At 49.3% G+C, this 15,285-nt stretch overlaps 1 protein-coding gene across 1 annotated transcript in view; it reads left to right on the top strand.

The window, feature by feature from the left end:
* ITGB3 (integrin subunit beta 3) overlaps nt 1–15,285 on the top strand; it is a 45,342-nt gene that overhangs the window by 12,160 nt on the left and 17,897 nt on the right. Inside the window, exons 2-4 of the mRNA XM_040460040.1 lie at nt 5,644–5,729; nt 13,242–13,437; nt 14,569–14,821. Of these exons, the coding sequence (XP_040315974.1) occupies nt 5,644–5,729; nt 13,242–13,437; nt 14,569–14,821 (535 nt within the window). The remainder of the gene's footprint in view (nt 1–5,643; nt 5,730–13,241; nt 13,438–14,568; nt 14,822–15,285) is intronic.

Here is a 15,285-nt window from a genome sequence, read left to right as displayed (position 1 = left end):
CTGGAGAGCCAGGCCAGACCTCCTTTCTGGCAGATAGTAAGACAGTCCGTAGTGTACGCAGTGTGGATCACCCTCCCTTCCCACTAAACACCTCTCCTTTTGACTTAGCCCTTTCCTGAAGCACCCTGGCTTCACTAGGGTGGCCCATTCCTGCATTCTGGCATCCTGGCTCATTGGACAGTGTGTCCTCAAAATAGCTCTCATTGACGCATTATGACTTCCACTTGTTCCAACTCCCTTCCTGGTTCCTCTTTTTCCCCCCATTTTCCCCATCCTTTGTCTCTCTTCTGGTTTTGTGAATTGGGCTGACATGCCAAACCACAGCCTTTCCTTCCACTGCTTTTCAGGCAAACTTCTTGGCGGTCTTGTCTATATTTTCTTTCTTTCTTTTTTAATGTTTATTTATTTACTTTGAGAGAGAGAGAGAGAGAGAGAGAGAGAGAGAGAGAGAGAGAGAGATTGAATCCCAAGCAGGCTCCAAGCCACCAGCACAGAGCATGACGTGGGGCTCGATCTCACGAACGGTGAGATCGTGACCTGAGCTGAAATCAAGAGTTGGACGCTTCACCGGCTGAGCCACCCAGGCGCCCCTCTCTCTGTTTTCTACTTGGCCTTCTCCTCTTGGCCATCCCTCCTGGACTGGATTTTCGAGCACTAATATTCCTGGCTCCATTTAGAAGTTAGATCTGACAACTGATCGTTTTACTGTAGTCTGATGCTTTCTGGCTCTGTGCTCCCACCACCCCCCTGTTCAGGGCATGCTCAGCAGTGTGTCTAGTGTCGTGTAGAAGAGTGGCTTCAGGGAAAAAGTAAGAAGAAAGTAAAACATTCACCTGCCTCAGACAGCTTGGGACTCAGGATGAAAACAGCAAGGACAAAAACCACAGCCACTGTAGCAGCAGCAGCAGCCTTTAGGGAGTGCTTCCTGTGTGCCAGCCCTTTGTGCTCAAGAGTTTGACAGGGACTTGTTTCATCTAATCCTTACAGCCACCCTGTGAGGACCAGGGCCCTGTTTGCTTGCTCTGGCTAAACCATCAGAGGAAATGGGTGGTGGGGTTGCTGATTGTTTTCAGCGACAAAGTTCCGATGAAGATTGCCACTTCTCTGGCAGGGCTGAGTCTGGGCCCTTGAGGCTGAGCAAGAACACAGGCCTTATGAATGGCTGGAAACAGAGGCCCAAACTCCTTCCACATGTTCAGGAGGGAGGGGTGGTCTCAGAGCTGAAGCTCATTGAATCAGCGTGGCCCAGGCGCAGAGACTTCTGATGAGTCAGTCACTTTTAGCCACTGCGATCCGGGGAACCTGCCTTTGGTGGTAGGTCTTGGTGGGGGGTATTGTGGGGGGAATCACTGGTTCTCATGAAATCAACCTATGATTCACTAAGAGAGGAAAGGGGAACGGGCTCTCATGACTCCCCGGGCATGACTTCCTAAAGAACAGATCCCAGGGGCTTGTCTCATCCTCTGGGGTCTTGGGCTGCCCATTCACCGGGAGGGGGCCTGCTGTTATTTATTTCCCATCTGGCAAGGCTTTCTATTGTGGCTACGAGTTGAGTCGAGGGCTCCTAGGCAAATACATGCTAATTTGAGAGTGAATGGGTGGAAAAATGGATAGCCTGGGGAGAGTTTTCAAAAATAATTGGAGGTGCCCACACCTCCCATGGTCCTCTTCTCTAGTCTCACTCTTCCCGAGGTCTCCCCCTGCCTCTTCCCCCCCAACCCCAGTGAAAATCGATGGCATTTATGTCTGGAGTTACCCCCCCTCGATGCTGATTCCCATGGAAACTTTGAGAAGGGAGACAGAGACTGAAAACCTTTTGAGCTATGCTTCCAGTAAGGCAGTAAAGGTGGGGGGGGGGGGGGGGGGCGGGGTGTGTGTGCTCACATCTGGCCAGGGAACGAGCCACCGTGAGCTGAGACATGGCCAGGCAGTCCTCGCAAGGGGAGGCCTCCTGGTTGCCTCGTGGATTCTGAACTGTGAGGTCTTCTGAGGCCAGCAGCTCCTGGCTACCTTCCTTCCATTATAGACAATGCGTGGCTGAGGGCTGCCCCAACTCAGAGGTGGCCTTGGTAGCTCAGGGCCAGGCCGGGAGCCACTGCTGTGATTCCCACGACACGGTCCTCGCGCTCGCTCAGTGAGAGTGTCAGTCAAGTCAGAGCCTGGGGCCCAGAGGTTCCTCATGGGCTGGTAGCGGCACCCCACTTGGGGAACTGTGGATTTGGGAAAAGCCTTTGAAAGTTAGACTCGAGCTCTGAGGAAGTCTGGGGCTTCCAGGATTCCACATGTGATGCTGGTGTTTTTAGGAGAACAGTGGAAGTTTAAATTGTCACAGGCACTGTTTCAATGCATTTGCATGTTTTATAATGGAACTCAATGCATAATTTGGAGACATGAGCTCGGTTGCTTAAAAACACAAAATATAACTGATCCAGGCCAGTGCCTTTCAATTTGCTCCACTGTATATCTATGGAGCATCTCCTGTGAGCAAGGATCGGGGCTGGACGGGGCTGGACGGGGCTGGACGGGACTGGATGGGGCTGGACGGGGCAAGCCTCAAGAGGCTTATTAAAATCTATTGGGTGGCAGTGTTGTTAAGATAGATAGATGAACAATTGTAACGTTAGGAGTTACGAGTGAAGAAACAGGCTAAGAGGAGATGCATACTCTCCCAAGGCCACGTTAGCAGTGGTGACTCAACGAGGACCGCAGTCTACTGATTGTACGCTGCCCTGTTCTGTTAACTCCCTCCAGCCCCTGGTGAGGCCCTGAGATGGATATCGGTAAAACGTGATTTTTTTTTTAATTTTTTTTTTTAACGTTTATTTTATTTTTGAGACAGAGAGAGACAGAGCATGAACGGGGGAGGGGCAGAGAGAGAGGGAGACACAGAATCGGAAATAGGCTCCAGGCTCCGAGCCATCAGCCCAGAGCCCGACGCGGGGCTCGAACTCACGGACCGCGAGATCGTGACCTGGCTGAAGTCGGACGTTTAACCGACTGCGCCACCCAGGCGCCCCAAAACGTAATTTTTTAAAGAGGTAAAAGTACGTTACCATACAAGTGTAACACGAACATGTGTCAAAGATTTTATTCAGCTTAATTAATGAGCGAGTCAGGTTAATTCAAAAGAAAATTCAGGGAAGGGAGGGGCGCCTGGCTGGCTCAGGGCAAGGACATGCGACTCTTGATCTCAGGGTTGTAAGTTCAAACCCCATGTTGGGTGGAGAGATTAATTAAAAATAGTTTAAAACAATCTTTAGAAAATTCAGGGAAGGGAGATTTATAGTTGGTAGTTGAAAGGAACGCTGAAATCAATTACCTAATATTTTTGAAATTGGTGAAAGGCAATAAAACCAGACAGAAATCATTTACATTGCTGTTGGATAAGAATCATGTGCACTGTTATTATCAAGAATCATTTCTTTTTGTTTGTTTATTTTTATTTATTTTGGGAAAGATACAGAGAGCAAGCAGGGGAGGGGCAGAAAGAGAAGGAGACAGAATCCCAAGCAGGTTCCATGCTGTCAGCGCAGTGCCCCGTGTGGGGCTTGAACTCACAAACCATGAGATCATGACCTGAGCTGAAATCGAGAGTCAGACACTTAACCGACTGAGCTACCCGGGCACCCCAAGAATCATTTCTATTGTTACTGGTTTTCTACAAGTTAACCTCTACTTTTATAGAGTTCTAAAATGTCCTAATCAATAGAAGTCAGACAAAGGTATGCACTCCTAGAAAATCAGATAATCCCTAAGTATGGTGGGTCTACCTGTCAACACTGGATACAACAGATAACAATGGATAATTTTTCTTGACAATATTCTGTGTGTGTGTGTGTGTGTGTGTGTGTACACACATTTTCTGGGTATGTTTTGTCTAGGTGTTGGAAGGGAGTTCAGACATGTTATAATAAAATAGACTTGAGACATTCAGCTTGATAGGAAGTTTTGGGGGCACTGGGAAAACAATCTTTTTTTGATCAGGCTGATTTCCCTAAAAATAGATTTGCTGGTCTTACCAGCTGGGAGCAAAGGGACTACTTTAGGAAATTGGATGAAGGACCTGGGTCATGGAGAGGAACGTATCTTCCTCAGTATGTTCCTTACATTGGAAAAAGCCTTCCTGGGGACCACTGCGGAAGGGAGGAGGTTTACCTGGCTGAGCCCAGAAAGGCTGAACTAGGGGAAGCAGGGAGGATGAGAGCCTCCCCCCAAGCCAATGCCTGGGGTTTGCTTCCTGGCTAGGCTTCTCTGGATTATTTCGGTCTCTGTGGTGGTCTCTGCTCTTCCCCCTCCCACCCCACACCCCAGGCTTTTCTCTGTCCCATGACAATGTGAAAACTGTTCACATGCAAATGGCATTTTGTCACATGCCGAGTACTTCTCCTTCACCTCCCTAAATTCTTTGCACAAATCCTGTGAGGTGGGTGTTACCATTTCATAAAGGTTAACTGAGCAGCTCAGTTAGTCCTGGTACAGCTAGTAAAAGGAGCATTCGAAATTCAAATACAGGGGTGCCTGGGTTGCTCAGTCGGTTAAGTGTCCGACTCTTGATTTCGGCTCAGGTCATGATCTCGTGGTTCATGGGTTCAAGCCCCACATCGGGCTCTGCTCTGACAGCTCTGACATCGGGCTCTCCCTGCTTGGGATTCTCTCTCTCCCTTTCTCTTTGCCCCTCCCCTGCTGTCTGTCTCTCTCTCTCTTTCAAGATAAATACATAAAAACTTTTTTTATATGTTTGTTTATTTATTTATTTTTATTTTGAAGGAGAGTGAAAGAGACAGAGCACAAGCGCGGGAGGGGTGGAGAGAGAGGGAGACACAGAATCCAAAGCAGGCTCCAGGCTCTGAGCTGTCAGCACAGAGCCTGATGCAGGGCTCGAACCCACGGAGTGGGAGATCACGACCTGAGCTGAAGTCAGATGCTCAGCCGACTGAGCCACCCAGGTGCCCCTGAATATGAAAACTTAAAAATTAAAAATAATTCAAATACAGGCCTTCCAACTCCAATTCCTGCTCTTCCAGCTTATCTCACTCAGCCTTTTCTGACATTTCTGGCATTCTCCCTGGACCATTCTACACCCTGACACCTTGATATATGTATTGGGAGTCTTGAGAGGGCTTCAGAAGATTTGCTTTGTCCTGGAAGGCCAGTGGAACACTGCCTGGCAGTGACCCCCACCACTGCCCCCCACCATATTTAGGGTGTGTGTTAATGTTAGTGCCTCAGGGCCTGGGATCCCCACGTAGTGGCTGTGAATCCGTCACACGAATAATTGGAGAGAGGGCACACTGCATTGCTCTGGGCCTCAGATTTTCCTGTGCGCAATGTGGGTGTCAAACCAGTTGTTAATGAAAGCCTTTCCATCTGTTGTGATCTGACACTGTGGGTCCATCTTGCTCCAAAGCTTGTCATCACTGGGGCCTCATCAGTGAGGGTGGCGAGGAGTTTCTCCTGACCTTTCTCTTTCTCTTTCCTCCTTACCAAACAGCCTGTGTTTGGTGAATGTCTATGGTATGGTCAGACCTGCTGTGTGCATCTGAGAGCTATACATCTGAGCATTTGGGGAAGTTGGGAATGATGGGACAGGCCAGTTACCCTGTCAGGCCAAGTCTGTTGCTAACGCCTTTGTCTCCTTTGCAGTGTCCAACATCTGTACCACACGAGGCATCCACTCCTGCCAGGAGTGTCTAGCTGTGAGTCCTGCGTGTGCCTGGTGCTCAGATGAGGTAAGGAGAGGACATCTGACCTTCCTTCTTAACCCAGGCTTCGCTGCTTTTGTGCAGGAATGGACCCATAGGGTTATCTCCTCCCTGCTAAATACACAAGCCCCGTGTCCCTTCTGAGCAGAACTAGAAGGAAGCCTTCAAATTGGTAGATGTCAACGTGCGCTGTCATGGGGTTGTTGCCGGGAACGCCGTCCAGACTCTGCGGTGTGGCCCCCAGCACGAGCCAATGTGGTCAGGCTCCTGGCGTCACTGTAGCCATTGTCTCCCTTTGCCACACTTTGATTGCTTTTTTGTTGGGGTGGAGCACCCCGGGAAAGCAGGGTATCAAAAAGAGAGGCAGCAGAGGGTTATTGGTATAGAGGGGATGCTGGCATAAAAACATCCTAGAGTTTTTAAAAGAGCGGTAAAAGAAGAATCTTACACTTAACGTGACAGCGGTGGGGGACGTTCAGTCAGATCTTTTCTCTTCCCTTTTCCTCTGTGATGTCTGGACCCCGCGCAGCTTTACCTGCTCCTCTCTCTCTTATTTTCCTCCTTCCTTCCCTCGCTTAGGTGTCAACGAGAGAAGGCGCTGGGCCCATTTGGTGAGGATACAAGGGTGACAGGAAAGGGTTAGCTGTGTCTAGGCAGAGGGTTTGTTGTGTCTGGGGCCCTAGGGAATGAGTGTGTCTGAGGGAATGGCTATGTTTGTGGCTGGGACGGGAATTTGGAGCTGGTTTGAGCTGGGGGGTGAGTGTGGCTGGAGGGATTCCAGTGATTACAGACCGAGACTGAGTCATTGGCCTGGCCCCCGGCAGGTGTTTACCTGAACTCCTGGCCTGGCTGCTTCCCCACTACCTGAGGCGCCCTCTCTGTCACCACAGCACCTCTCTGCCCTCTGCAGTTTTCTGACTGCTCTAACCCAGCCTCCTCCTCCCTTTGCTTCTCTTCCTGATGTGCTGAGTTTCCTAAAAAGGCAACCTCCCTGGCAGGCTGGTGGGGGTGTGGGGAGAGAGAGTGGGAGCTGGGAGGCTGTGTTTATCCTTAGACAGGAGGACTGCCAGAGCTGCGGGGGCCAGCCCAACACACTACTTTGCCTCTGTACAGTTCAGCACAGGAACTGCTTCCAGAGGCAGCTGCCCAACATCTGGGCCACATTGACTTCATTTAGCAAACGAAACATTCCCTGGGGCTGGGAGGGAGAGGTGGGGAGGGGGCGGGTGAATCCATCCCCCCTCCCCCCACCCCCATAGGTTCTCCACCCCTCTGGGCTGAGCTGGCTGCTCCAGTGTGATGGGGCCTCCTCCCTTGTCCTCTGCCATATCCTCCTTCCCTTGGTTGCCATCATAATATCACTCACCCGCTCTTGTAAGGAGGTTGGAATTCTGCAACTGCATCCCAGAAGAAGGGAGAGCTGGATGGGGCGGATGCCTCCTTCTTGGATTGGATGGCCTGAAGCTGGCTGGAGCAGATGGGTAGCCAGGGGAGAAGCCCTAGTGTCGCTCAAAGGATGCTCCCATCCCCTTTCCCTCCTTTTCAACCCAAAGTGAGAGAAAATGCAGGCAACTGTGGCCAAGAGGCATCTGGGGAAAAAGAAAACATATTCTTGGAGTGTCATCACCCCTTTTGCTCTGCATAAGGACATGCCCTGTAGCTGAGGTATGTTGAGGCCGAACCGGACAAAGCCCGTAGGTCATGTGACCAGATTTTGGAAATGCAAGTGCAGAATATTTATGGATGACCGTGGTGAATTTTGCCTCCTGGGGCAGACTAGGGGAGGATGGGGGGGAGCGGGAAGGTGAGGGTAGGATCAAAGCGTAAGGTAGGACCTGCCTAGGAATGGTGGTGGTGGTGGGGGGGGGATGGGGTGAGTCAGAGAGGAAATGAGTGTATCAAGGACCAAAGAAAACTAATGAGTAGAAGTAGAAGGTCCAATAAGATATTCTCTGGGAGAATGGAATATAAACAGGAAAGTGGGGGAGGCCAAGGGGTTAGAGAATGACTACAACTATCTCTGAGAAAGGGAGAGGAGGGGAGGAGAGATAGCGGAGGAGCCCAGTATGAGGCAAAGTGTGTCAGCCAGGGAGGAGTGGGGGGTGGGAATCCCAGCCTGTAACCTGAACACGACTGCTGGTGGTGGTTGTTTTTTTTTTTTTTTTTTTTTTTTTGCCCGAGGCTTCCCCTACACAGGCCAAGTTTAACTGCTGAAAGTGTCTTGGCTGTCGGCTTAAAAACCCAGAAGTGAACCATCTGGGCCATTTTGTATATGACTTGTTGAATAATTGACCCTAGAGGGCCCTCTGCCTCTGCCTCCCTTACCTTAGCCATTGCAGGCAGGGTTGGCAGTGCCTGGAAAAACAACTGGTTGGGCTCAGCTTTCCCTTGGTCCTAGAGGACAGCAGCTCTGGGTGTGTATCGCAAGTGTTTGGCCGGGTAATAGGAAAACATAGCCAAAGTGGATGAGTGCAGTTTTGGGTCCATCTGCAGAGGGTGTGTTCCTGGAGGATTGGATACTGATACGGGTGGGGGCGGTGTACTGTCTCTGGGATGTGAATGTAACAAAGAGGCCAAGCTTCCCCAGAGATTCAACTCATGGTCTCGGCCTCCGTGGCGCCATGTTGGAATCTAGAACCTTCCAAACTTACCTCGTTGTAAGAACCACCTGGGGTGCTTTTTAAATATAAAGGTTCCCCGGATGGATCCCGGACCTTTTGCACCAGCATGGGTTCTTATAGTAGCAAGTTTGGCAAATACTCCTGATCAAAGGGGCTGATCACTGGGGTCATGGTCGGTGGAGGTGGAGTTAAGGCAGCCAGCTAAAATTCAAGACACCCAGTAAAATTAGAATTAAATAACAAATAATTTTTAATGTAAGTATGTCCCAAATATTTGCTATATTTGGCAACTCTAAGTAGAGGGGAGGTACTAGAAATTCTTCTGTAGTTCTGAGTTTGCATCAGAAGGTGGACCAGCTGACACTCAGCCTGACAACCGAGGATGAAAGAAGAGGAATGGGTTTGGGTTTAGCTAAGTAGAAGACTCCAGTAGAGGTGACTTATTTTCTTCTCTGCATCTATCGGGGAAAGGTTTGAGGCTACTATTGGATTCTTTTTCAGTCGCATTATACTTTTGTTCTCACTTCTCTGCTGCTTTTTGTTTCTATTTTTCTTTTAATATGGAGGGTAAATGTTCATCTTGAGAGTTTTGCTAAATGTGTTATTGTAAAAATAAAGGTATAATATTGAAAGTGTTCCCCTTCCCATAAACAATGGGGTATGGATACCAATAACCATAAACTAAAGTGCTTTTCTTTTCCTCTCCTTCTTTCTGTCCCTTCCACACTTTTGTCACTGGATGGTCAAGCGATTTCTTGTCCTCACTGGATGTCAATCAAGAAAACAATGTTAATTTATTTGGGTTGGAGGCATTTGGTAGAAAAGAGTCACCCTCTTTTTTTTTTTTTTTAACTTTATTTGAGAGAGAGAAAGAGAGTGAGAGAGACATTGTGCGTAGGGGAGGGGTGGGGAGCAAGAAAATCCCAAGCAAGCTCCGCTCTGCCAACGCAGAGCCTGATGTGGGGCTTGAACTCATGAAACTGTGAGATCAGGATCTGAGCCAAAGCCAAGGGTTGGATGCCTAGCCAACTGAGCCGCCCAGGTGCTCCCCAAACAGTCACCTTCTATTTGCATTTATTGGTTTATATCATATCAAAAGAATTTGAGTATATTTGACTTCTATTGAGATTTTTCATATTTTGAAAGCATTTCGTGCTCACAGTCTTATTTTATCCCCTGACCAAGCCTGTGAGAGAGGTAGGATAATGAGAGTTATTCATGCTGTACTTTCCCAGTTTCCAAATCAGGATGAATGAAGAATAGGACTGATAGCATGCATCAGTCTCCCAGGAGAGGGAGGGGATTCAGCTCACACAGCATGTGGGCTGGAACCTCCCACCCCTGTGCTCAGGATCTTCCCCTGGGTCTTGGTTATTTCTGCCCTTTTTGTGTCACGTCCGGTTTCACCAGGAACTGGAACTTTAACCTTCGTCCTCCCTCCTTTCAGTTTTTTTCTCTGAGTAACCTAGAGGCATTCCTTCTACCTTCCTAATCTGGGTTATTAAGAAAGGGAATGTTGCCCAAGTGTGTTGAGGTCACCACCTTGGTATCCTCCCGGGACAGGAGGCTCTCTGGGAGAGCGTGGCTGAAGGGCCCGCCTGTTCTGTTCCTGACCTCTGATGTCAGTGACCGCAGAAGGAGGGAGGGAGACAGTTTTTGTTTGTCAGTGTTTCTATTTCTAAGGAAATTCATAACAAACCATAAGGACCATCAGCAGGGCTTAGCACTTCAAACCTTCTCGTAATAAGCACTGTCATATTGGGAAATGGGCAGTCAAGAAACCCCGCCTTCAAGGGTGCAGCTTAAAGACCCACGAAGGCCTTGCTGCTCTCCTTCAGTTCCCTGGTCTCCCCTTTGCTCTCTCCTTTGGCAAATGTCTTAGTACTGGAAAGGGTCAGCTCCTCCATGCATCTTGGTCTCTCCAGTCATTGCCTTTTTTGGAAGGTTTTCTCCCTGGGGCTTTGCGGGTAGCTGGGCTCAGAGATAAGGTAGGGAGCACTGTGAGCAGGAGGATGTTTCCTGGGGGAGAGGGGTTGGGAGAGATGTGCAGGGGCAGCCAGAGAAGATTGGGCACAAAAACTCCAAGTGCCCATAAGTTCACTCCGCCATCTGTCCTTGGCCAGGGCTGGGAGCGGAGAGGACATTTTCATCTATCCCAGAGATTTGGAGGATCTGTGATGTCCCCGTTGGAATCTTCTGGGCCAAGAAGGTTAAGTCCTTTGCACTGCTTCCCACTGCTGATGTCATTTAATCACCTCATACTCATGGAGCTGAGAGGGAAAGAAGGAAGCTGCCAACTTCCAGAAGCTTTTTCCACTTTTTGCCTGGGCCAGGATGGTCCTCATTCCATTTCTCTTAGTCTATTCAGGCAGCTATAACAAAAATACCATAGGGGGGCCTGGGTGGCTCAGTCGGTTAAGCGTCCCTTGGTTTTGGCTCAGGTCATGATCTCACGGTTTGTGAGATCGAGCCCTGCATCAGGGTTCTCTCTCTCTCTTTCTCTCTCTCTGCTCCTCCCCCCCCCCCCCATGCTAACTCTTTCTTTCTCTCTCAAAATAAATAAATAAACTTAAAATACCACAGGCTGGATGGCTTGAGAACAAACATTTATTTCCCATAATTCTGGAGGCTGAGAAGTCCAAGATCAAGGTACCAGCAAATTTTGTGTCATAGTGGCTGTCTTTTTGCTATGACATGGCAGAAGGGGCCAGGGAGCTCTCTGGGACCCTTTTTCTTAAAAAAAAATTTTTTTTTAATGTTTTATTTATTTTTGAGAGAGAGAGAGAGTGTGTGTGTGGGGCACAGAGAGAGGGAGACACATAATCTGAAGCAGGCTCTAGGCTCTGAGCTGTCAGCACAGAGCCTGACACCGGGCTCAAACTCATGAACCGTGAGATCAGGACCTGAGCCGAAGTCAGATGCTTAACTGACAGAGCCACCCACGTGCCCCATGGGGCCTTTTTTTAAGGGCACTACTCCCATCATGAGGGCTCCACCTCAAGACCTAATCACCTCTCAAGGCCCAACCTCCTAATACCTTGGGGGTTAGGGTTTAACATGTGAGTTCTGGGGGGGATACAGACATTCAGTCTATAGCACTATTGGTTTCATGTTTCCCTCCACATGGGGAAGACTTTCAGTCTATCAGGCAAGGGCTGGGCATGAGAGGGAGAGAGACTTCAAGCATCAGGAGGAGTTTTAGGCTACAGAGTCCTGATTTTTTGAGTATGGATGGTTCCTTGTGGCCGCATCCCTCCCTTGGCAATATGGCTACTAGTCACCTGCAGGGGCTAAGGAGGCAGAACATTATCTATCCTTCCCACACCAGCCACATCCCCATCCTGCATTCTGTTCCCTACCCAGGCATTCTCAGGTGTGACTCTTCCCAGGACTGTCACTTCCACACTCCTGTTTCTCTGCCTTGTTCCTCACTATACAGAATTTAATACAAACTATCACTTTAAGAGGATAATTACAGTCAGATAATCTAGTTAGACCTCTCTTCTGCCATTCTTAGCTCTGTAACTTTGGGCAAGTTACTTAACTTCTCCAAGCCTTAGATGTCTTTCCTGCAAGATCGGGTTCCTCATTTGTGAAGCCTCCGGGCCTCAGGTTTTTCACTTATAAAATAACAACAGTTCCAGCACGAGGGAACCGTAACCAGAGCTGTGTCCACATAAAGTGCGTGTCGCTGTGCGGGATATGCGATGAGTTCTCAGTAAATGTTAACACCAGTTTTTCTGGGATATTGGTGCGGGCTGTTCAGCTGACTTCTGGAAATGGTTGTGAGAGGGAGTGGGTAGGGATGGGGGTGAGGATTGAGGGCCTGAAGGCCTAAATATTGTGAAATAGGTCCAGGGAAGGGCTTTCCGGCTTTCCGGCCAGTTCTCCCAACCTGGCAAGGAGCCCTCCTGGATCTGGGCCCACACAGTGCTGGCTAAATGTGCTGGACGTCAGGGCAGGAAGGAACTGAAAACACCATGTCACCTGACCCCCTCGTCCCACAGGTGAGGAAACTGAGGCTCAAAGGCGTGAAATGACTTATCTGGGGTCATGTGCTCATTAGTGGTAGACCTAGGATTGAGCCTGTTTCCTGATTTCTTTCCAGTGCAGCATGCCCCCCACTCAGTACTCCAGTGTAGACACACACAGAGCTTCCGAGGGCCGTGGGATATACGCCAGGGTTTTTGGAAGGGCGCTCAATGCCCTGTGTCCAGGGTAAGGGAGGAAGCTTAAAGTGATAGGGGAGGCTCTGGTCAGTGCCTGGCATCATGGGATTTGCCCCAGCTTGTGGAGTTTATTTATAACCGACTTATCCAGGAACTATTTATAGAGCATCTCATAACAATAGCTACCTTTTATTGAGCACTTATCCTCAGGCAGGCACTATACTCTGTGTTTCATGTGCATTGTCTTATTTAGTCCTGCATAACATCCCTGTGTGGGGGGCTATTATTATCTTCCCATGACAGCTGAGGAATCGAGGCATGGAGAGCTTCCGTGACTTGCCCTCGGAGCCAGCTAGTAAGAGGCAGTGCTGAAGAGTCTCTGCTAGTCTACTCCTGTGCTCTGTACTTTATTTAATACATTGATGGTTGAGATCCTCTACATTGATTTCTGGGACTCACGTGCGGGTTGCATTTCTGTTTGAAAACTGCTGGTCTAACAGGCATCCTACTGTACTGGCCCTCTTCCTAGCTACCAATCCATGAACAGGCGCTCGCCCAGCATTTCCGGTACCTCAGTTTCCCCCTTCTGTACAATGGGCTATCTTAGGAGAGACCACCTCAGTTCAGCTCTGGTTTAGCTCCGGAGTGCTGGGTAAACTCTAGGCTGTTGGAAGTTGGCAAAGCCTGCAGGACGCAGAGAGCCACATGGCTCTGACCACAGGGCCTCACCTTGGGCTCTTGTCTTACAGGCCCTCCCTCTGGGCTCGCCCCGCTGTAACCTGAAAGAGAATCTGCTGAAGGATAACTGTGCGTTGGAGTCCATCGAGTTCCCCGTCAGTGAGGCCCGCATCTTAGAGGCCAGGCCCCTCAGCGACAAGGGCTCTGGAGACAGCTCCCAGATTACTCAAGTCAGCCCCCAGAGGATTGCGCTCCGGCTCCGGCCAGGTAGGGATGGGGCTCTTTCTGGGGAGAGATCCCGGACAGATGGGCACAGGGTACAAGGTGGAGGCCTGAACCTTGGGGATGTAGCTCATGATGGAAATGGCGTGGGAAGAGAAGGATGTTGGGGGTGGTATGGGCAGGAGAACAGAAGAAAATGAAAGGTATTGGGACTTCAAATCAGAAAGATCTGAGTTTGAATCTTGACTGCCCCATATATTAGCTATCTGACCTCGTGCAAGTTACTTAACTCTTCTAAGATAGTAGGAACTGGAAACAATGTTTATTTCTTCTTTTCCCAATGCTTGTTTTACCTAACTTACAGCTTTGTGTTGAGGCTCCGATGAGATACAAAATGAGAAAGTAATCTGTAATTGTAAGCCCCCTTTCCAGGTAAGATTAGGGCAAAGGCATGGCAGCAGATAAAATAGGGCCAGGAGACTTTCGGGGGACAAGGATTAGGCTGAGACAGGCTTTTTGAAGCATTGATTTAGACTCTCCAATTACATCAGGAAGAATTTTACCAAGTACCCTCTTCATGCAAGGCATGTGTTAGGTGCTAGGGGGTTCGGAGGAGGGTGGGACATAGTTTGGGCCTTTTACAGAGTTGGAAGTGTTGTGACTGCCAGAACCTCTGTGACCCTTGGGACCTAGAGGGTTAGACAGATGGGCATTTAGAAAGGGTGGAGAATTTTAGGTGGAAAAAAAAAAAAAGAGGTTAAAATAAGAGGATTGGGGTGCCTGGGTGGCTCCGTTGGTTAAGGATCCCACTCTTGATTTTGGCACAGCTCATGATCTCATGGTGGTGGGATCAAGCCCCGTGTCTGGCTCAGCGTGAAACATGGAGCCTGCTTGGGTCTCTCTCTCGCTCGCTCGCTTGCTCTCTCTCTCTTTCTCTCTCCCTCTGCCCCTCCCCTGCTCATTCTCTAAATAAATAAATAAATAAATAAATAAATAAATAAATAAAATAAAAGGATCAAGAATTGTAAGAGGAATAGAATTAGGGGGAGAAGAGAAAGGACCAGGGCTTTCCAGTCTGGTTTGATCAAGAAGTTACTCAATCCCAACTGTGTCCAATCCACTTATTAAGTCTCGGAGGGGGAAAAGGAGAAAAACAAACATCCTCTTGCCTTCCAGATGATTCAAAGATTTTCTCCGTCCGAGTCCGGCAGGTGGAGGATTACCCTGTGGACATCTACTACTTGATGGACCTGTCTTACTCCATGAAGGATGATCTGTGGAGCATCCAGAACCTGGGCACCAAGCTGGCCTCCCAGATGCGCAAGCTCACCAGTAACTTGCGGATTGGCTTTGGGGCTTTTGTGGACAAGCCTGTGTCACCATACATGTACATCTCCCCTCCAGAGGCCCTCAAAAACCCCTGCTATGAGTAAGTCCCTCTTCGAAAAGCCAGGGCAGCATCACTTGCCTTTGTCTCAGGCAGGTGCAAGTCCTGTTGCCTGTTTCTAGCTCTGGGGTAGATTCGTTGGCTGCCGTCTGGCCAAATCCTGTCTCTTTTCTACCTTGGTCTTCCTGTCTGGCAAGTGAGCTGGCCTGTTGATCTGGAGCATTGTGGCAGTAGAATCCAAGGCTGTTTGGAGTGTAATAACTGCCAAAATCTTTGTGACTCTTGGGAAGAGGATTAGACAGATGGGCATTTAGAAAGGGTGGAGAATTAGGGCGCCTGGGTGGCTCAGTCGGTTGAGTGTCCGACTTTGGCTCAGGTCATGATCTCACAGTTCGTGGGTTCGAGCCCTGCATTGGGCTCTGTGCTGACAGCTCAGGGCCTGAAGCCTGCTATGGATTCTGTGTCTCCCTCTCTCTCTGCCCCTCCCCGGCTTGCATTCTGTCTGT

This window comes from Herpailurus yagouaroundi, unplaced genomic scaffold (assembly GCF_014898765.1).
Source record: "Herpailurus yagouaroundi ecotype Mexico unplaced genomic scaffold, PumYag 247, whole genome shotgun sequence".
Lineage (NCBI taxonomy): Eukaryota > Metazoa > Chordata > Mammalia > Carnivora > Felidae > Herpailurus > Herpailurus yagouaroundi.
The sequence above is the reverse complement of the archived record's forward strand: the minus strand, read 5'-3'. Positions and strand labels throughout refer to the sequence as shown.